The 23695-nt window shown below is 35.3% G+C and overlaps 1 protein-coding gene across 2 annotated transcripts; it reads right to left on the reverse strand.

The window, feature by feature from the left end:
* Positions 1-274: 274 nt before the first annotated feature.
* Positions 275-21955, reverse strand: syngr1a (synaptogyrin 1a). 2 transcript variants are annotated; one of them, XM_073842185.1, is made up of 4 exons: positions 21608-21950; positions 7409-7646; positions 6855-7000; positions 275-3729 (listed from the first exon to the last, which is right to left on the reverse strand). In XM_073842185.1, the coding sequence occupies exons 1-4, from the start codon at positions 21701-21703 to the stop codon at positions 3538-3540; spliced, it is 672 nt and encodes a 223-aa protein (XP_073698286.1). In that variant the 5' UTR covers positions 21704-21950; the 3' UTR covers positions 275-3537. The 2 variants fall into 2 exon arrangements, with proteins under 2 accessions (XP_073698286.1, XP_073698295.1); XM_073842194.1 differs by lacking the exon at positions 275-3729 and adding an exon at positions 4502-5507 and having other exon boundaries at positions 21608-21955.
* Positions 21956-23695: the final 1740 nt, after the last annotated feature.

Below are 23695 nucleotides of genomic sequence, written 5' to 3' on the forward strand. Positions count from 1 at the left end.
TCTTATGTAAACATCTTTTATGTGAAATATCTTATTCAGGTCAGTACGAAATATAAAATAACATGAATTTTGTACGACCCCTCTTATTTTGATAAAATAATTAACATTTAGCAGATTCTGTAAGGTGTATGTAAACTTTTGACTTCAACTATATATATATATATATATATATATATATATATATATATATATATATATATATATAGAGAGAGAGAGAGAGAGAGAGAGAGAGAGAGAGAGAGATTTTTAGAAATAAGAATAGGCAACTAGTCCATCAGTCAATTTCTTTTATTGTCAGCTATATCAGACGTCTTACCAGACAAGCAAGATACAAGACAGGACAAAATACACTGAGCCATTTTAACCTAGTGATTGAGTTAATGGACAGTCACCACATCAAAAGAATTTACAATATTTTGTATCCCAGCTCCATAACTGCACATATACATTATATAAGAACACATCTGATACATCACTTATATAATATGTTGATTGTTTTGTAGCTTTCCTTTTTTTTAGGAGTTTCAACAAGAAATCAAATAAGAGAAAAAAGTTTCCTGATTCAGAAAACAATGTCACTTCCTAAACAGAGAAAGGATAACTGTTATTCTACAACACCTTTAAATGCAAAATACACAATTAATATTATTGTTTTTAACAGTTATTTTGGTAATAAATGTATAAAGATATTTTGTGTACTTGATTATATTACATATTTGTCATTAAATAAAAATATGCTGGTTTTATATATTCAGGTACATAATTATGAACATTTTTTTTCATAACTTAATTTAAAATAAAAATAAATGATCTGTAATGCACAACGCTGCTGCTCTAGTGCAAGAGTTATTACAGTGTAACTATGATCAAAAATGTAAAAAAGAAATGGTGAAAAAAAAATGCTAGAGAACAATACTAGGGGTGCTACAAAGGAACTCATTAGCATACATAATTATGAAAATTATTTCTACAAATGACAGACCATTATAATGACATGACCATTTGCCTTAAAGATTTGACACATTAGCATTGAAATGAAGTCTATTAGTCTGTTCTTCCTAGCATAATTGTGAGGTATTGGCTGGATTTGTCTTCTGTTAGTCATTAGCACTAATTTGTCATATTTAGACAATGTGCTCATTTTTCATGTTTTCTTTTTTGTTCACATTTCTGAGTAAATCATAAAGCATTAGTAAGTGTTTCAAAGTCTCATGAATTTTTGTGTTGCACGTTTACATTCGCGATTAAAAGACATCAATAACAAAGTCAAAGGTCATTATGTCTGGATCACTGTCATTAAAATGTAAACGTTTACCATGATGAAAACGACATGCACAGTGGCCCTAAATAAATGTGGACTCTTCACACTTTAGTTTATGCTTTAAATCATTTCTCCTCAAGTTCACACAGGTGTCCAAGTAGAGTAAACACATGGTGTGTTCAAGTCATATCGGATAGATCGTATTAACGAGTTTCACGCAAATAAACGTCTTGAACGCACCTGACGTCTTAAATACGACGTGCCATCTCGTAAATACGCTAAATCCAGTCATTTCAAAAGGAATTCGCGTCTTCTTGAATTTTGCGTGAGAGCAAAATATTCCTCCGTAGATTTCCCATCGGGTTCAAGTTTGTCACGCGAATCTGTCAGTTGACTAACAGCAACTTACTGTTTTGAAAGGGGTTTCTGTGTGGACTGTCCCTCATAAATTGCTGCACTATACTGCCCTACAAAGGCAAAGTACAGTAACTACGCCAAAAAATGCCTTTAAAGTTTTTACACCAGCTAGTCAAACATGTTGAAACTCTCGTTTCTCTGAAACGGGACACAATTTAACCAAGAGACTTTGCCACAAGACAAAACAGTTGTCACAAAGTCCATTTTAAGCCTTAACTCAATTTTGACAAAATGTGTAGTTACTGTGCTTTGCCTTTGGAGGGCAGTATAGCCATCAGACAATGGTCCTTTTTTGTCTGCGAAGTGTAGTTAATTTGACCACGGTTTACAGTATGTCTATAGTTTAGAATTTATAACCTAACAAAATACTTAGTGTAAAAAGCTTTGCTTGGAAAGTGTGCTTTCTTTAAAATATATTCCATTGGTTTGATATTTCATGCAATGACAGACATATATGGTATTAAGTGTTGCTTAATAGTCCAAATATTGTTTGGGGCCTTTTTACATATGGAATGTTGCCTTTTTGTAAAGACACAGACCTTAAATAAAAATTAGAGTTCAGCAGCTCTCAATATTACCATACCATTCTGTTCTTCTCTTGGTACATCAGATGCCAACATTGCAAAGACTAATTTAATCCCAGACATGATATTGTTAAAAAATGATCTTTTAAGATCCTTGAACACTGACAAAATGGCAGCTGAGAGCTATCAATGAAGTAGAGTCAAACCAAAAATTATTCAGACACCAGATATAATTTCTGATACTTTTTTACTAGGGGGTGCAAGACACTATAGTCAATTTAAGTAAGTTAGGATAGAACAATAAAGTAAATTGTGACATATTATACCCAAAAAAATCTTCATACAGTGGATTACTAGTAAAATTTATAAATTTGGGACCAGAAATTCAGACACTTTGACCTGACCATGTTTTGCTTTGCATGGAACTTTTTACACCACAGACTGAACAAAATTAAGCATTGCTTGGTAATTGGTCAACAAAGTAGTGATATTCGAGTAAATATTGTCATACTAAGAGTTGTCTGAATTGTTTATTGGCTGATTGTAATCCATTACATACCTTTCTATCAAAGTTATCTGACATTATCAAGATGAATTTGTTCTGACACAGTTAAACTCTGATTTCTTGTCATATTTTATTACTATTTTCTAAACTACAGTGAATTAACTGTGATAATGTGAGAAACGTTAAAGGTGTCTGAGTACATTTTGGTTTGACTATCTGTTCTAGTGACAGGTTAAGGGTTAACAAAATATTCTACTGAAGCACTTACACTTTACAACAAAAAGACACTGTGGTCTTTAGAAACATTTAGTTTGGCTAGGTTTTCTCACTCTATGACTGTTTTAGAGACAAATTTCCATCAGCTTTGTTTAGATTTCTTTTCACAAGTTTGTATTAAGAGTACTAAACCAATCATTGAAGTCCTGTGTTTGTTAACAGATGGACACACATAAGTAGACTAATCAGTTTGATCAACACCAAACCCATAAACCCAAAACTGAAGGCAAAAATTCCTGGTGGCACAACAACAACAAAAACTTTCTAGAGATCATGTGCCACAGTCTCTAAACTGCAAAATATCATATTTCATTATAAACTTAATGAAACGCTCATTAATCATGTATCGTCACCAAAAGTTAATTCTACAAGGGGTTCTTATAGCACCGAACAAACCCCTGAATTCCTGTCAGCCTGCTATGGTCCCCATATTCTACCCCGAGTACCCAAAATAAGTTCCTGTTTGTCCTTTTCACCTCAAATATTTAGTTTTCCCTATGTAACCAAGTCAGCCTAGCTTGTTAAGGCTGTTGTGTACATCCTTATACTCGACCTTAGTAGTCTTGGTTCTGGTATCCACCAGAGCCGTCATAATTAGCCTCCATGTCAGCATTGTATCCTGTGTACTCTGTATCTGCAGCAGGCGCTCCTGCAGGATCCTGGCTGGGATCTGTATAGTCCTGAGAGAAGAGAGATGAGCTTGCGCCTAACTTGTACCTCTGGAATCCGAAAAAAGCTTGACCGGCCTTTAGGAAAATTAAGATGCCAGGAGAGGGTGGGATCAGGGGGGATTGCAATGAGATTTACAGGATTATGGCAACAGGGGAGGAGGAATTTTCCGTTTTGATGGTGAATAGTGAATGAAATGGTATCAGTTAAGGAAATCAGGTAAGAATTAAATGAGTTAATGAGAATGACAGGAGGGGGCAGAGAGGGAGAGAAAAAAAAGATAAAAGCATTAGTTTGATTAAGATAAAAGATTTAGATGGTTAGTCAGCTTACAGACCCTTGACCAAAAAACCAGGCACAAGGGTCATTAAAAAAGAAAAAGAAAAAAGAATGGGATTCATGGAAATTAATAAATAAGCTTTCCATTGATGAATTGTTTGTTAGGAAAGGACAATATTTGGCTGAGGTACAACTATTTGAAAATCTGGAACCTGAGGATGCTAAAAAAATAAAAAATAAATAAATATTGAGAAAATTGCCTTTAAAGTTGTCCAAATTAAGTTCTTAGCAAAGTATTAATCAAAAATGAAGTATTGATGTATTTATGGTATGAAATTTAAAAAATATCTTCACTGAACATGATCTTTACTTAATATCCTAATGATTTTTGGCATAAAAGAAAAATGGATAATTTTAACCCATACAATGTATTGTTGGCTATTGCAACAAAAACACCCGTGCAACTTATGACTAGTTTTGTGGTCCAGGGTCACATTTAGCAATAACCTTTAAAACCAAACTATTTAAACATACACTTAGAAAACCTAAATCATAAAACCAGAACTTAAGTTAAACCTATGACAATTTAATCAAACAACATCTGCCAGTATATATTTTAAGATCATCCACACAGGATAAATTTACATCAAAGATTTCCAGCAACAACAGCCGCTCAACTGTAAACAAACGGTATTAAAATAAGATCATGAAATGCCGTGACAACAATAGAAGCGAATGAGAATGTAATATAAGTCGGTCAATGTATCAGGCTACAAAATACTGTAGACAATCTTACATAACGTTACAAAACAATCCTGTAATGAGCTCAGCTGAACCTTGCATGTGCGACTGATGCCCTCTAGTCAATTAAAAGTGTAACTGCAATTTTAATTTCATTTGATTTTAATTTAATTGAGCTTGGGGTTGGAAAGATTTGTTTAAGTTTTTTTTAGAAAGTCTCTTATGCTCACCAAGGCTGCATTTATTTGTTTAAAAACACAGTAAAACAGTAATATTGTGAAATATTATTACAATTTAAAATAACAGTTTTCTATCATTTATTTGTAACATTTTTTTTTCTTCTAAAATTATAAATGAATTTACTTCCATGTTTGGTAAAATCAATGCTTCCTTTAGCCAACTGAAAAGTATTAATTTATATTGTATTCATTTTCCGCTTTTTGAAAAGCAGTGTACCTTTAACTCTTTACTCGTATGATAAATGGTGGAATAAACGGAAAGGTGAAAATTAGATTGTCTCAATGTAGAACATGTCATAATTTCATAATTCCAGGCAGATATGTATAATAAAAGTCTTCCCAGTTCGTACAAAGAAGTTCAGGGCTTGATATGGCACTGTAACAAAAAAACAAAACGTCTTCATTGGCATCCATGACTGTTGGATTTTTTGAGAGGTGCTTCTGTAGTTGATGTCTACGGCATAGCAAACAAATAAGCATGTTTGTGGTAAATGTTAAACAAATGGAGGTGGTGTATGAGGGGTGAACAGTTTGTTGTATTCTTCTTCAAATGAGACTTTCTTTAGACGCTCCAGGCCTAGCAGCGTAAGAACACCCTAAAGAAAAACAGATCGGCCAGAGCCAAAGATTAACAGAAAGAATGATGGGAATAACATTTCAACAACACTGGGTAAATCTTATCAATGCAGCTGGGTGGTTTCTGTAAGGGAAGAGCTTTGAGGAATTAGAGGTTAGAAGGAAATCTGCAAACAGCAAAGCAAAGATTACTGGGGAAAATAAGTAATTTCTCTGGAAAAGAGGCTAGAGAGCAAAGTACAGAAAGAAGATTACTGAATGAAGCCATGTGAATCAGAAGCACAGGTCATGTACAGTGGTTGATGTTCACAGGTCATTAATTAAGAAGAATACAAGAAATGCTTGCAAAGTAATACATTTTAAAAGGATAGTTCACTTCAAAATGTAAATTCTGTCATTAATTACTCACCTCATTTCATTCCAAAAAAATAAAATAAAAATACTACCTTTCTGGGCCTTGCAGTCTATGCAGGGTCAGAAAGCTTTTGGATTTCATCAAAAATAACAGTGTTTCTAAAGATGAAGAACTTGGGTTTGGACTGACATGAGGGTGAGTAATTAGTGGCAGAATTTTAATTATTTTAATTAGTAAATGAAAAACTTCAAAAACTTGAATGTAAATTTGAAATATTACAGTGACAACTAACTAAAATAAATATGTTTAAGTACTAAAATAAAATAAAAAAATATCAAAGCAATATAGAAGTATGTTTAAAAAAAATTACTGAAGCACATTACAATTATTATTACTTAAAGTAGAACTAAGTGAAAACTGAACATAAAAATAAAAGGTAATTCAAAATATTAATAAGTACTATAAAAGTATATGTGACCCTGGACCATAAGGGTTAATTTTTTTAAATTGAGATTTATACATCATCTGAAAGCTAAATAAATAAGTATTGTTAGGATAGGACATTATTTGTCCGAGATATAACTATCTGAAAATCTGGAATCTGAGGGTGAAAAAACATCTAAATATTAGAAAATCACCTTTAAAGTTGTCCAAATGAAATCCTTAACAATGCATATTACTAATCAAAAATTAAGTTTTGAAATTTTCATAATATGTCATGGAACATGATCTTTACTTAATATCCTAATGATTTTTGGCATAATAGAAAAATCGATAATTTTAACCCATACAATGTATTTTTGGTTATTGCTACAAATATACCCATGCTACTTATGACTGGTTTTGTGGAAGGGAAGCGGAAGGGACCCAGCCATCATCTATATAATAAAGTCAAAAATCTGACAGAGAAAAAAATATAGACATTGAATCTTGCAGATCAAATATGATTTAGATCAATTAGATTTTGTGGGAAAGAAAAATGATGGTAGAGTAAGATTAAGTCAGTACAGACCCAAGTAAATATGGAGAAGAAGGCGAAGGTGATGGCTGCTCTGGCTGCGTCTGCACCCTCTTTGAGGGGGTTATCTTCTGGTTTAGCCACCTGCCACTGATTGGCCAGGAAACAGAATCCCACAAACCACACGAAAGACCAGAAGGCTTGGAGAAATAATAGGAAAGGTGCAGAATTTCAGATCATTTCAATTAAAACAGCACAATAAATGCCTTTGATTGAATACAAATAAACCGAAAACAGAGTGATAGCATATTTTAATGGTGCTCTGATCAAAACAGTCAATTTATATTTGAGTAAGTTTAGTATTTTGTAAGTCTGGAAGAAGTTACATTTTACCAACAGAGGGCAGTGTAGCTTAAGATAATGCTGCAGTAGCGGAAGTTCAGATCTAGACTCTAGGGGTGCTTTTGAGTCAAGAAGACATTAAAAACAACTGTATATGGGAAACATCACATTCTTAGAGACACTTCTTAGTATGATTTGTAAAAAAGACATCATACCAGTGATATAAAATATTGACATGTAATACCTTCATTCTATCGGCAGCCTACCTGAAACGCCAATATCAGCTAACACAGCCTTCTTGCGGTCTTTAACGCTGCTTATCTGAGGAAAGTAGACGTCCAGTGCCATAAAAGCGGCACAGCAGAGGAAGGCCAGGGCTCCCATACCCACGGCATAGTTACAGGCATTCTGGTTGCGGTTAAAGATGCAGAACTCCTCCACCTCATCCGGACGGTTCACATAGCCCTCGTTAGCAATGCATCCAAAGATCACAATGGAAAAGATCTGAGGAGGGGAATAAAGAAAAAAATTAAGTGAAAAGGTGATAAGGACTTATCACACTTATTTGGTCTTAGTCAGGTTTTAGGGGTTTCTCACTGTAAATGTATTAACACATACTTTTATCCAACGCAACTTAGAAATGCTAAACATAACAAGCAATTCATTACAAGAGCCAACAGTATCCATAGTACACAACACCAATTCTTAAGTGTAAGCTAGATTAGTAGAGTTTGAGAAGAGGTGAAATGCAAGGCACTAGGTTAATACTTTTGAAGAAGAACTAATCACCAGATTTGGAAAAGGTTCAGTTTAGTAGCATCAAATCTTTGAAAGAAGCCAGAGGTTTGTTTGAGGCACCTAGAAGCCAGTCAACTAGATATCTACTTTATTAGGGGCCAAGCACCGAAGGTGCGGTGGCACCTATTGTAGCCGTTGGCGTTCTTATTCTTCTTCCGTTTCTTCCGCCGCAAGTCTATGGCAGCCCATAGAACCGCTTGCGGGAAAGTTGTATAATTTGGCACACTAATAGACAGTCTCACCTTTAACCATAGCAAGTTTGGAGTCTCTAACTCAAACTCTCTAGTGCCACCACTTGTCCAAACTTTCACTTTCTTTTTGCTGATAACTTTTGAACCGTAAGCCAAAATTCCAATTTTCTCTGAATCCTTGGGTCATGCCCAGTCGAATGAACAGCAAATTTCAAAAATCGTAAGGTTTAGTTTCTTTTTCTATAATTAATTGTTTGTAAATCCTACTTTTTCGAACTCGTCCTAGACGGTTTGTCTGATTTTCACCAAAATTGGCTCAGATCATCTTCAGACCATGATGGCAAAAAGTTATGGAATTCAAGTTGATTGGACAAACCGTCCTCGAATAATGCGCTAATTAATTCTACGAAAAACGTGCAAAAATGGATGTGAGGCCATATCTCCGCAACGCTTTGGAATATTGAAACCAAACTTGGTGTGTGTTATAACAAGCATGACCTGAGGCTACCTGCGGTGTTTCATCACAATGCCACCTAGTGGTCAGTAGATATGAAAATTGGCTATTTTTGCTTATAACTTCTCAGTGGTTTGACCAAAAATCTCAAAACTGGTCTTGTTAGATTCGGAGGAGCATGCCGAGTCGAACCATATCCAATTTTCCCAGGTCAGCCATTTTGGGTGTCGGCCATTTTGAATTTAACTTTAAAATGCTGTATCTTGAGAACGGATTAGCGTATTGTTTCGACAATAATTACAAAAATGTTCGGCAGCATGCCCTGAATGTACATAAAACATTTTGGGCCAGCGCCACCTTGTGGCCAAAAGATATAACGAAATTTCGAAAAATGCTAATAACTTTTGAGAAAAATGGCTTATTGTAATGAAGGTGATCTCAAAATATTCCTTGGGTCAGGACGAGAACATTGATACCAATTATGCCGAAATTGGCCTAACTTCCTGTTCGCCATTTTGATTAATGTAGAAAACCTACTTTTTCAAACTTCTTCTAGACCGTTAGTCAGATTTTCACCAAATTTGACTCGGATCATCTTCAGACCATGCTGGCAAAAATGTATGTCTTCTGAGATGTTATACTAAAGTATGAGTAAGTAAGCCTTAGGATTGAAAATGCCTGCATTTTGGCTGCGAACATTTGCTGAACAATGGTAAATGTGAGCGCATCTTTAGTCCAGGGTTAAAAAGAAACATTAACCCAGAGTTAAGCATCATGCCAAAAACCCTACAGAGCCAATTAAAGTTAATAAAATGTTATTTATGTCCACTGTAGTGCTGATTTCAGCTTTACTAGTAAACAAACAAGCATTTTCTGCCACCAAATAAATTGTATCTTTGCAGCCAACCGCAAGTTCTTGCTGAAATTATTGTATGCAGATGCATTCTATCACCACAGAAAGCACTGAGCATGTGTACGTCTGTTTTTAATCTTACTTTATTTTCTACAGGGAGGGTAGATTTGACACTTCCATAAAATAAGTGCCTTTTTGGATTCAGATGAGCCCCTGTTCTCTTTTTGGCGAAAGAGGTATAGTCAATCTTCAAGAGAACGGAGGCAATTTTGGCAAAGGCTGGTGTTTTTAACAGCTGGCCTGTGCATCTGTACAATATGTCTGAATGTGTGAGAGTGAGAGTGAGAGAGAGACACTTCATTACTCCACTCATGCAATTAAGTTAAAATGCTCTTGGCTACCAGCAAACTGTTCCATAGTTGTTCTCTAATTGTCAGCTACAAGCCCATGATTTAATCCTGAGAATCAGCTGTATTTTAAAACTAGTGTTCAGGGGTTTCACAACATCCAATCAAATAAACACTTAATTTCTAAGATACAGGTTCAGTTGCTCATTCAAATCTGTTTATTAATCTAATCAAGCACATATAAACAAGATATCATCTTGGCTGACTTATGGTTAACTTTAGGTATAAACAAACCCTATAGTATAATATAATAGTATAAGACTACGCTTTGTAGGTCTGTATTGACTGTCATGCACTCTCATTGACTTGTTTTTGCAGGATGAATGTAAAAAGAACATTATGCAAACAATGGAGTCTGATTCACAAACTAATGACACTATGAGCCAGTATCTTTTTTTGTTTGTCAAAAATATGGATCACGACCAATGTAGTCTAATTCAGGAACAACTGACTCTTTTAAACAATGACTTTTGATGACAATGAATTAAACATATATGACCACTGTATTATATGCAACATAGGCTCACTGAAAATACGTGCCTCTATATATACACATTTCTGCAAAACTAGAAAACGTAACCATATGTACAAATCACTGCAGTTTCCAGTTAAAATGAACACTAGAGGCAGCAAAATGCCAACAACTTGTATTCCTTTTCACATAAAGTATGATTTACATGTAGAGAGTTCTGATTAACAAAGCTTAATTTTTCCCACAATTACTTGCAGATTATTATGTTATGACTTCAAAACAATTTTTGCATCCTGTGAGATTTGAGAACTGATAATTTTGAATGTTGTTGTCACATATATAGCTTCATATGCATGACTTTTCTTAATTAGTAGGTTTGCTCGGTAGCTCACGTGACACAGCGTTGCACTTGAGAGATGAAGAGCTCTGGTACGAACCCTGTGAAACTATGGTTCAACAAAACAACTCAAAAGTTAGGTTAAGTTAAGCACTGCTGCAGCAACAAATGTGTTTTAATATCACTTTTGACTTTGTTAACACTATTGGGTAGGTTTATGGTTGGATTTGGTGTAGGGAATATTACACAACAGAGCATTAACCTTTAGCGACACTCCCAGGATATTTTAATTCTGAATTGCAGCAATATGTGCCTGTACCAAATGTAATAAAAATGTGCCACGGTCATGTATTGAACGTGTTTTAGTGCCATTCTCTGGACATTTCACTTTGAAACTGCCACGAAACGTGCGGTAAGGTACGCAATTGCGGTGTTGCAGAAATGTATATACAGTCACAAGTTTTCATGAGCCTGGGTTGCTTATATGATCCGCTTCTTTATAGTGAATCTAAGAGTGTGTTCACACTTGTCGTGTTTGGTTTGATTAAACCAAACTCTGGCGCGATTGCTCTGTTAGTGCGGTTCATTTGAGTAAATGCGAAAGCTGCCATTTAAACCTTTGACGCACAAAACAAGCGGACCAAAACTACTAAAAAGATGGGCCTCAGTCCGCATCCAGATGAACTCTGGTGCGGTTTGAATAACATATGAACGCAGCACAGACCAAATATTCTAAACTAACCAAAAACTGGACGTAATGACAAGATGCGATGCTATGCGACGCTAAACGGTGTATCCAAAACCAAATGAGCAGAAGGCAAACATCGAGCAACGAGGAGGTAAAGGTTGTGTGAAAATAAAATCATATACACACAAAAATGAGCATGCTTAGTCTAGCAGACGGTATTAGGTGTAGTCGACTTAAAGTGGCGCTGAGCTGATGATCAGTGTATGGGTACTTGTCATACACCCGCAAAACCGCTTTAAGTCGAACGCACCTTTTCCTTTTGTTTGGAGTGTTTGGTGAGTTCCGTCACAAAATATCTGTCACTGAACCCGACCAATCAGGTTGTAAACGTATTACTGTCCTTTTGGTTCGGTATTATGTCAAAAATGCCAGTGTGAACGCTAAGTGGACCAGGACCGAATGTATATTTTCCTTTTTGGTCCAGAACACACCCAAAAACACATACAGCACGACAAGTGTAGTCTGATTCATGAACAAACGACTCTTACGAGCCTAGGCATGGGATGATAACCGGTTTCAAGGTTTACCGCGGTTTGAAAAATTCACGGTTTCAAAACCGCAAACAAACAAAGTTATACCGTTCCTACGATATGTGCCTTTTCTGTGTCGTCAAAGTGAAAGCGCAGGACTCGCTACTAGGTTGTGTGTGTGCGTCCCTGCAACGAAAACAATGCAGCCCCTCCCTCACCGGTTAGTGCTGCAGGCGTGTGTCTGTCTCAGCAGTGATATATAAGTTCAGGATGGACGAAGGAGGTGAACCCACACAACACAGAGCGGGGAATAGCAGACTATATGTACTAACCTTACGTTTCTGTGATTGAACATAAGTAAAACAATTAAGTTAAAGTGAAATCACGTCTTTGCTTTTAATCCTTCTGGTACGTTAAAGGTGCAGTGTGTAGGTTTTTGCGGCATCTAGTGGCGAGGTTGTGAATACAACAGTCCACCGCTCACCCCTCCCTTTACAGAACTACGGAAGCCCATACAGAATTAAAATCTCACCTTTTTTTGACAGCAACGAATAGTGAGGTTTCTTTTAAAATGTAATTTACGGAATTATATTTACTTAATCATTCAACAAAACTATGTTATTGTGAATATTACTGTTACCTGTTCATCATTTTGTCAGTGTTTTTTTCACAAGCTGATAATTCTAAGTTAATAAAGACATAATGGTTCATTAAGGTCTTTAAGCACCCCTGAAAACATAGTTATTGCACCTCTGTCTAGAAATCATCTTAATTATTACACAGTGCACCTTTAACATCTTTTCAAAATCATGGCATAAAAATTAAATAAATAAAAAACCTTGATGGCTCTCACGTCTTTGAGTATTTGTTTATTTCTGTAACTGTCACTAATGGTCATATTTTTGCTTTGATTAGTTATTGCATTTTTTCCATTTAGAAGGATTTGTTTTTGAACATTTTATTTTGTTGATTATTGTTGAGCTGCAGCCTTAGGCTCACACAAGTGACTGAAATTTAATTTAATTAAGAAGATATAATTATTTATTTAAATTATTTTGCCTGATGTTCCATGTTACAAAATGTTCTAAATGTTTCCTAAAATAAAATATACTGTGTTCAGCAAAAAAAATAAAAAATCTTTTTTTAACCCAGACATTTAAATATAACATTGTATAGCAGTAATTACAATACCGTGATACCGTGAAACCGTGATATTTTTATCCAAGGTTATCATACCGTCAGAATCTTATACCGGCCCATGCCTATACGAGCCTGGTTCTTTTTTAGTGAATCTAAAACACAGCATAGACTATATAGTCTGATTCAAGAAATAATTAAATTTAATCAACATCTGATTTAACATATCAGAGAGTAAGTTTGTAAATTCAAACATGATTGTAAGGCTAGAGATGATAAAGCAGTATCATTGCTTACTGACTGTCCACATGACAACGTGTTGCTAAAGACACGCAAGGTTTTTGTAATACATTTCACTCTCTCGAGTCTGTAAATTCAAGTGTGCGGTCAAGTGTTTTGCCTGCCTTTATTAGCTGTCTGGATCACAAGGCCCTATGGCCAATGAGTGCATGAAAGCAAGCATTGTAACAGGCAGCACGCGGGATCTGGATCTTGTGATCATCAGGAGCAGAGCTTTACACATGCACATGTGTGCTTGTGAAATGAGCGCTTTGAATGTTTAACATTTTTTTTTAACAGTGTAAATTTGTAAAACCTTACTTTCTTGGTAAAAAACACACAAAACATTTGCTTGTCCTAGTTGTCTCCTTGTTTATATATTGTGACAATAAGGTTTTCTAGTCTCTTTAAATTAAAACAAAAACTGACAAACCCATTCTTGCACATTTTCTATATTTAACACATACATTAATTCATAAACCCGCTATATTTTACTGTATTATATTGCATTTTTTTTAATTTCCCATTCTGTGATTTTTGTTTAATGCTGTAATGCCTCACTTTGTTTCCCACAGTGGATTAATAAAGTGCTACCCTACCCTAAATATTGCATATATGTCACATTTTGTAGAGTTTACCACATCCCACAAGGTCAGTGTGTCATATTTGATTAGCTTTCATTGGTCTTCATTCTAATTTATGGTTCTTCAATGATCCAGACATATCAGCTGGGGCTGGTTTTTGCTTGTACTATTTTAGAGCCAGCAACCATGGCTCACCCACCAATAAATCAATCAACACCTTGAAAGCAGGAGAATTACAGTAGAATAGAGCTGTCCAGCTATTCAACAGGGCTCTTTATACAAAGCACAGTGGCTGGTTGTGTAATGGTAGTGGGCAGGACAATGACAGGTTCAAGTAAACCTATTATAAAGAAAAATTAATCTACAGCTCATAAGCGATGCTCTAACATCACTTTAAAACCAATGAGAATTCTGTTACGAACAAATCAGTACAGTCTGAATGAATCATTGATGAACTGATGAGTGAATACAGACTTCAATTGGTCATATGGACCATTTTTATGATTCTCATGTTGCATTTGCATTCATTTTGTGTCCATTTATTGTAATTGCATGGAAAAGAGCAACCAATCCACATCACTGATGGTCCGGATGGTGTAAGTTTTTGTTAAAAGGATGTCTTCCCGACCACTAAAAAGACCTCCCCTCATCATTTTTCTCTCGGTCTGTTACATGCCTGCCGAGCTTTGCCTCTCTTTCTCCTCTCCCCCTCCAATCCCTCGCTTTTAATCTCCCTGACCTTGTGTTCACTATGTGGGGAAAGAGAGATCACGAGAGAGCGAGAGAGACTGAGTCATAAGACTACAGATGAAGACCACCTATACATCTGAAGTGCTCCCCCACACAGTGAACCTAACCACTGCTTCACAGCATAGCATTCAGAAATCATGTGTCCATGATAGGAGAAACAAGATTAGGATGTTCATAAACATCAGTCGTATGCAGAGCGATGGATCTGCTGTGGTATAAACAGGAAAATTAAATTAAACTGCACTGTAACTGCTCTGGTACATTGGTAAATAGTATACTTCATGTCAAAGATACTTAAATAAGCCCTCTGATAAAAACTACAAAAGCAAAAGTGTTGAAATATATTCATATGTATATTCTGAGATATATGACACATGATTCAAACTGTCCATTTTAATGAACTGATACAAAACTGAACTGATTCTTTGTGATTCTATCATCATTTTGAATATTCATATATTAAAACACGCTAACAAAAATAAATATTGGTAGACATTTCTGTATATATTTAAAACTAATAAAACTTTCATACAGTTATTCTGTTTTACTCAATTAAATCTTCTGAATGTACATACTAGTGCAAGACATTAAATGCGGATTAAATATGAGACATAATGCATGAGTGAACCCATGATCCATTGCCAGAATATCACAACCAGACAAGGGAAAATCCTGCCAGGAAATAAATGAATCACAAACTATAATAATATTGTTAGAGGGATAAAGAGGCTGTGCAAACTATATTTTCCCTCTTGACGTAATAACTGCACAGGAAAAAAGGTGGACATATGGATAGAGATGGAGAGTATGTCACCCTGCAGCAGAATTCAGCTGTGCCATTAGTCCCAGAACGGATTACAGTAAAATGACCGTGCTATATTTAAAGGATGTAAAGGACAGAACAGGCAGGGTTTTTACCATAATACATATTCGTAAAAAAAAAAAAAAAAAAAAAATTGCAACAGACTAGGGCTGTAACAAATGATTATTTTGGCAATAGAGTACTTGTCGATTATTTGAGTGGATAATTCTTATAATTTTTTTGTGGTCAAGAAGGATTTTCTAGATAAGTAAAAATTATTTTCTTGTTTTCAGCAAAAAACAAGTCAAAATAAGTGAGTTTTTGCTTAGAACAAGCAAAATAATCTGCCAATGGGGTAAAAAAAAAAAAAATCTTATTTCAAACAGAAAAAAAGATTATTTTCCTTACCCCATTGGCAGATTATTTTGCTTGTTCTAAGTAAACAAGAAAATAATTTTTACTTATCTAGAAAATCCTTCTTGATTTAAGAATTTTTAGATATTTTGGCTGGAAACAAGACAAAAAGTCTAAGTAAGAAAAGCATTTTTTGCAGTGTATTAAAAATTGCTCTGGCTCCTTCAAGCTTTATAATGCAATGGGTGGGTGTTTTTCTTCATCAGTCTAAAACAAGCCCAATAAAGCGGGGATGAATCGTTGCATTTTTGTAAAAAAAAAAAAAAATCCATATTTAAAAAGTAATAATCAGTTTTCTCTAGCATGCGCCTCTCAGAAGTGACGAAGGCAGATACCCAGTGAAGAGATCAAAACAAAACAATGGTCACAATTAGAAGTACAAAATAAGGATTTGTAAAGAAAAATGATATAAGCCAAGAGGAGAGGAGCCAAAGTTTTCCTTTGCTAAAGTCAGGAAACTTTGCTTCCTTTGCTCCTGTAAATAAATGTTGGATTTTACGAGACTCACAGGCACATGTGCAACGCCAGCATCCGACCTACGTCATCCGCCCGGAGCTGCTTCTGTGTACAACTGTTAGCACAAGCTAAATTAAACTAATTATTACGTTTTAAATATGAATATTTTTCTTACAAAAACGCATCGATTTGCTACAGGAGGCCTTTATTCCCAGAGCCGTGTGAGGCACTTCTTTATTATGAATGAATGAACTTGTTTTGTACTGATGAAAAGAAACACTTGAATTATAAAGCTTGAAGGAGCCAGAACAACTTTTTAATATAACTCCGATTGCATTCGTCTGGAAGAAGTAAGTCACATACACCTAGGATGCCTTGAGGGTGAGTAAATAATGGGCTAATTTTCATTTTTGGGTGAACTAATCCTTTTTTTAACCCTTATTTGGGTGAACGACTTGACAATTGTTTTTACTTTACTGCGCGATGTAATGATTGATGCTGGCTAAACAATGTTTAATTAAAATATCCACCTAATCTTCAATATTGGGCCATTTCTTTATGACAGAAATGCTACGGCCACTGTCATTTCTTAAATATGTGGTCATCAAAACAACTCAGAGCAATGGTTTGAGCTGTTATTTTGAAATCACAATGAACAGTTAGCATATTTAGAAAGATATTGATGTATCCTTTTATTTTTGCAAAGGTTTATCAATGATTTATCTTACAAATCTGATGGATACATTTAAAATGGCACAGCTTGGAACTGGGAGTAAATCGATCTAGTACGAGTTCCTGAGTGGGAAGTCACGGGTTTGACTGCCATTCAAGCGCACTTTCACTGGTAGAAGGTTGGAAAAACACGGGTAATGGGTTGCCTGGAACGCAGCATAAACCTGCCTTGCATATATTTATTTAATTGAATAGTAGTGTTTGTGAATTCACAATAGCATTATGCTTTATTACGATTTTTGCCTTGGAAAACGGTCTAAAAAAATGCTTTCATGGATTCTTGTCTGTGGAATGCGCCATTTTTACTTGACACAGTCAAATTGCAGTCAAGGACTTTTTTAAATCGAGTACTGAATCAAAGAAACTTGATAGCCTTACAACAGATTAGATGGAAAATGCAGTTAGATGCTGGATGAATACAGTGCGACAGCTTAGGGAAATAAATAAATAAACTGCTGATTCTTGCCTAGAGGTGTTTTAACGCTCATGTTTTCAAACTGTGAAATATGTGTCAGTTGGGGTTCCTGTGGGAAAGAGACTGCTTATGTAAGTCAAAGATCCAAAAGATCATCAATTTTAAAGCGAGACTCTGTTTACAAACAAGAAATGAGGAAAGAGTCTTAGCCTGAATCAGACACTTTTCATCATAGTATACCAGAACTGATTCATATCTAAGGAGTTTACTTTATGAGAATGTTGCAATTACATACAAAGAGTCATAGAGGAAAGACAGACTGTCATATGACACAGGATACACAGGAATGGTTCAAATCCAGAAATATTTTAGAGGCAATCTCATTAATGCCTTTTACTGTTTATCCATTTTCATTTTCCTCATAGTGAGCCTGTTAGCATCCAGCCTAAGGTCTCAGACAGTTGTCATGCCAACGCAGAAGCAGCACTCACTCAGCCAATCAGAGTATGAAACAGACAAACACACCTCCAATCCATCCGGAAGATTTTATAGAGCAGACTGCACACATACATACACTAACATGCAGACAAATCAACAGTTGGTTGCCTATTAAAGGTGAAGGGAAAGGAAACTTAAGGGTGGGGGAAAAATTGATTCACTTATGAATCACGATTCTATTTTCTGCTGATTCGAATCGATTCACGGATTTTAAAAATCTATTTTTTGTTAATAAAGTGATTTTGTTAGAACAGAGAAGGTTGCAGTCAACTGTAAGAGCAGTGCAGCATCTGGACAGCTTACAAAACACAGGGCAGGCTTGCAACAGGGGAAGCGTTAGATTCAAAACTTACTTGACAAAAAAAGCAATTTTAAATTGAATCATCACCCTAAGAATCGTTCCTAATAGGGATGCACCGAATGTTCGACAAAAGGCCGAATAAATTATGTATAACAATGACGTGACACGATCAAATAGAGGCGCACACTAATGCAGCAAACATGTCGGCAGAGTGGAAACTTTAAAACTGTCTGAGAAAGACGCAAAAATCATTACAAGCACTGACAGCAAGAGACTGTTTAGAACTGCATCGCATGTCTTCGATGAGAAAAAAAAAAAGAGGTGGTTGTTGCTGGTTACTGTATGATGACTGAAATCGCGAAATGGCCTTAAACTATTAGTAAATAAACTACAGAACGTTATGTTGTCTAATATACGCACAAATTGCATGTGCTCTGGTTAGCCAGGGTTCAAAGTCTAATGCGCGAGGAAAATCTGCGCTGAAACAGCGTAATGAGAGTCAGTCATAAATCTGCTGCTGTCAGCGAAAAGTAGTACTGAGGTCTTCTTGTGGGTTTCCGCCAAAATAAAAGTCAACATTCATAAATGTTAGCAATGTAATTTTACTGTTGTTCTGTAAAATAAAATAAAAAAGTAAGACAAAAATAATGATAATAATCATTACAACAGCTCTGTTAATACATTTATTATAACATTCTCCTTTGCTCAGCAAGGCTGCATTTATTTGTACATTAAAAAAATGCAGGTTTGATTCAAGAACGGAGTCTTAAACATGGTCTAACTTATTAATTTTAAGTTAAATTGTGCTTTGTTGGTAGGCTATAATGTCTACTAGAATGTTAAAAATGTTCAATGTTAAATAAATATTTTTAACTTGTTGTTTTGTATTTTTAATTTTTTTTTTGAAAAGCAAGACAAAACTGTAAAAAGCACATTTTGGCTAATTAATTTATGCAATGGTGAAAAAAATGGCAAAATACATGGGGGAAACACACACACACACACACACACACACACACACACACACACACACACACACACACACACACACACACACACAAAAAAACCCCCATTAAAAACCAGTAAATAATGGGACAATTTTCATTTCGGTGCATAGTTTCTAATCATATCACAGGATTCCAAAAGATTTCTACCCATACAATAATTGCATGCAAATTTCCCAGAACACTCTCTATCCTATTGGATGGTCAAACAGGAAATCCCACCTCAAACTAGGGTTGGGCGATTTTATCAATTACTTTGAATGCACGACGTGGGCAGTGGAATAGGAAAAACATTCAGAAAGATTGGAGTTTTTTTTAACTTGAGCACCACGTTTTAAGAATGCCATTTCATGCATGAGATGCTGCAAGAGACACGAGTGCAACCATCAAATGTGTAGGAAAAACAATGGAAAAGCAGCACAATCGGATAAAAAACCTGTGAAGAAATACTACTGTAATAAAGAAAATGTTACTTGAATCATGTTGTAGTTACTTTTTTAAGTTGACTAGTTAGAAATCATAAAAAATCGAGAATCGGTTAAACGTTCTGAAAAAGAAGAAGAAGAAGAAGAAAAAAACAGATTTTAATTTTTTGCCATATCGACTAGCCCTACCTCAGTCTGGTCGAACTCTGGACACTCCAAGCAGGAACAATGACTCTACATAACCAAACTAATCAATAATCAATAATATATATCATAGGTTTATCAAAAAGCCCAAACTTTTCCAGTATATCCAATACAGCCAAAACCAATGAGCTTCCATGACTTTTCCAGTTGTTCATGATTACGACAAAAACATTTTTTATTCTACATTTCATTATTTCACTAAAGCTAATATAAAATCTTAATATTACATAAACAAATTGTAACTGAAAATGCAAACTGAAATATGTTTAAGTATAAATAAAGTATAAAATAACTACAATTAAAATAAAGGACATGACAAAATGATTAAAATATGAACTAATAGTAATAAATATTAAAAATGCGGTCCCACTTTATATTAGGTGGCCTTATGTACTTACATTTAAATTAATCATTTAATACAAAGCACTTACTGTGCACATACATGTTTTTACATTGTACTTATTTTTTTAAAATTCCTGCATGTACATTACATTTATAGTTACACTGTTGACCCCATCCCTTACACCTTAACCCAACCTTAAACCTACACAAACCACCAAACCAATCCCTAACCTTAACCGTGTCCCACCTCAAGAGCAACAAATGTTTTGCAATACAGTATAAACACAATAAGTACCTTGTACTTATTTACTGACGTTAGTAAATAGTATGTAAGGCCACCTAATATAAAGTGGAACCAATCTTTTTTTAATTTAATTTCTGTTGCCAATCATTTTTTTTCATATAAATGAGAAATTAACCCTGAGTCAGTGCTCATTTATGATATTACAGGATCATTATGTGTCATGTAAATAATTTCAATTCTTGAATGATCACCTATTGCATAGTTATGGCTTAATCGCTGATTCAGACACCTGCCCACCCTTCCCCCCACGTCAGCCACCCTCTTCTAATCTCCCACCACCCCCTCACCATGTGTCCCTCCACAAAACATTTTTATCAGCAAATAGTGCACGAATGCTCATTCACGCTAGAGCCAAAATCAGAAGCCACTTGATTGAATCAAGATACAGGTAATGATCAAAGAAACAAATTGTTTAACATTGTTCAGTTTGTTAACAGACACAAACCTTCCCTGTAAATGTAACAGGACAGTAGACATTGCCAGTTTCCTTTATGAATATTGAGCTTCTTAAGCTACTGTCACAGCCTGGCTGTTGCTTTCCAAACCTCTACATGCTTTATTTTCTATGTAAGATGCATTAATGGTGTCTTGAGCTGTTGTTTCCTTTTAGAAATAAATACATTTAATTGGAATTACTATTTTACAAAACATGTATAGCTAGGTAACATAAGGTGAGTGGTTAGTTATATAGTGTTGCCCTGGAGTTATTTAACAGCAATATTTGATGAATATCAAAATTGTCCAATCAGAATTAAGTGTTTCAGAAAAAAAAAAAAAAATATATATATATAGCTAATAGTCTTTACATTTTAAGAAAATAAGCATCAGCTCTAGTCTCATATTCACAATGCCAATGTGATGTACACGCTGCATTACTTTAAAATAGGATTTAATCTCCATATTTTAATGTGCATGCCTGTTTAACCAGAAAATAAACAAAAAACAAAACAATATATTGCGAACGCGCAGATTAGCTGGAGAGATTGTGCATTTAGGCGGCAAAGCTTTACTAGTCGTTAACTCGTCATCACATGACGCTCGGGCTCGCGCTTAAATTATGCAATTAACGTTAGTAGAATCACTCTCACCCATGACACTATTCGAAGAATAATCTGCGGTTGCTGAAAGAACGTAATTGGATCGAAGGTGCCACCAGCCTTGCCAGCCCCGTATGCCTGCTCCATCCTCAGAGGTTCGTGATTTCTCCGTGTCGGAAGTTTTTTTTTATAGAAAGATAATTGACCTTGGTGTCGAATCAATTTATCCACGCGCTACACCTTGACTCTTCGCGCTTTGCCCTCGTTTGTCGTCCGGTCTTGATCGTGGATGTCCGTTCGTGGAGGTTTTCTTGTAAAACGATGTCCCTTCCACTCCGTACCTCTCTCATTTCAAGGGTGGAGAGAGGAGACTGAGTAAACACGCATCCGGGAGAACACGAGAGCGCGCATTATGCTGTCAAGCTTGATGCGCACTCTCGAGGATACTTAGGCGCGCCGCCGACCACGTGCCCGCCAAACGCTGAGTAGGTAGTGTGTGTGTGTGTGTGTGTGTGTGTGTGTGTGTGTGTGTGTGTGGCAGAAATACATTTGAAATAGGTGTAGATTATTTTAGAAAACGTTAATAGTGTATACAGCAATATTCAAACAATTATGGGAAGCCATCAAGGGCTATTACATCGAATTGTAAAATGACAAATCCTTGTAACCTTGTGCCACCTAGTGACTGCCCATAGCCCACACCCAGAGGACAAATGCTTAGTCATGTGTAGACACAATATTACATGAAAATATTTATTTAGTTTGTGCTAAGTAAAGCCAAAAATAAGGACAGGGATGCACCGCAAACTGTTCCAAATATACTTTCCAAAGGCAGTTAGCCTATGTCAAAATTTTAACTTTACATGTGGTGATGGACAAATCTAAATAAGTTATTTTTAATTTATAATAAACCATTATAATGTAATATAATACAGTTGAGGTCAAACGTTTACATACACCTTGCAGAACTATTTTACCAAAATAAGAGGGATAATACAAAATGCATGTTATTTTTTTATTTAGTACTGACTTGTATAAGACATTTCACATGAAAGATGTTTACATATAGTCCACAAGAGAAAATAATAGTTCAAAAGTTCACATACACTTGATTCTTAATACTGTGTTGTTACTTGAATGACCTACAGCTGTTTTGTTGTTGTTGTTTAATGATAGTTGTTCATGAGTCCCTTGTTTGTCCTGAACAGTTAAACTGCCCGCTATTCTTCAGAAAAATTCCTTTAGGTCCCACAAATTCTTTGGATCTTTGGAACCTTTTCCAACAATGACTGTGTGATTTTGAGATCCATCTTTTCACTGAGGACAACTGAAGGACTCATGCAACTATCAAAAAAAGGTTCAAACGCCGGGGGGTGAAAACTTTCTGAATGTAAAGATCAGGGTAAATTTAACTTATTTTGTTTTCTGGGAAACATGTAAGTATCTTCTGTAGCTTCTGAAGGGTAGTACTAAATAAAAAATAAAAAAAAATGATATTTAGGCGAAATAAGAAAAATGTACACATCTTCGCTCTGTTCAAAAGTTGACACCCCTGGCTCTTAATGCATCGTTTTTCGTTCTGGAGCACCAGTGAGTGTTTGAACCTTCTGTAATAGCTGCATATGAGTCCCTCAGTTGTCCACAGTGTGAAAAGATGGATCTCAAAATCATACAGTCATTGTTGGAAAGGGTTTAAATACACAAAAATGCTGAAAAACCAACAAATTTGTGGGACCTGAAGGATTTTTCTGAAGAACAGAGGGCAACAAGCGATTCATGAAAAACTATCATGAAAAAACACAGCTGTGGATCATCATTATTAAGAATCACGCATATGTAAACTTTTGAACAGGGTCATTTTTATATTATTTTCTCTTGTGGGCTATATGTAAACATCTTTTATGTAAAATATCTTATTCGATCTTATGATCGCTCTCATAACATTTAAGTTTTCTGCAAGGTGTATGTAAACTTTTGAACTCAACTTTATTTAATGAATTCTTCATAATTTCTGTAATGAAACATCACTGAAGAAAATTATACATATATATAAGTTGAGGACACTTCAGCAGAAAATTCAGCAGTGCATTTGAAGAGGAATGGTGAGAGACTACTGTTGGTACATGGTAGGTTCTTTTT

Source organism: Garra rufa, chromosome 1 (assembly GCF_049309525.1).
Source record: "Garra rufa chromosome 1, GarRuf1.0, whole genome shotgun sequence".
Lineage (NCBI taxonomy): Eukaryota > Metazoa > Chordata > Actinopteri > Cypriniformes > Cyprinidae > Garra > Garra rufa.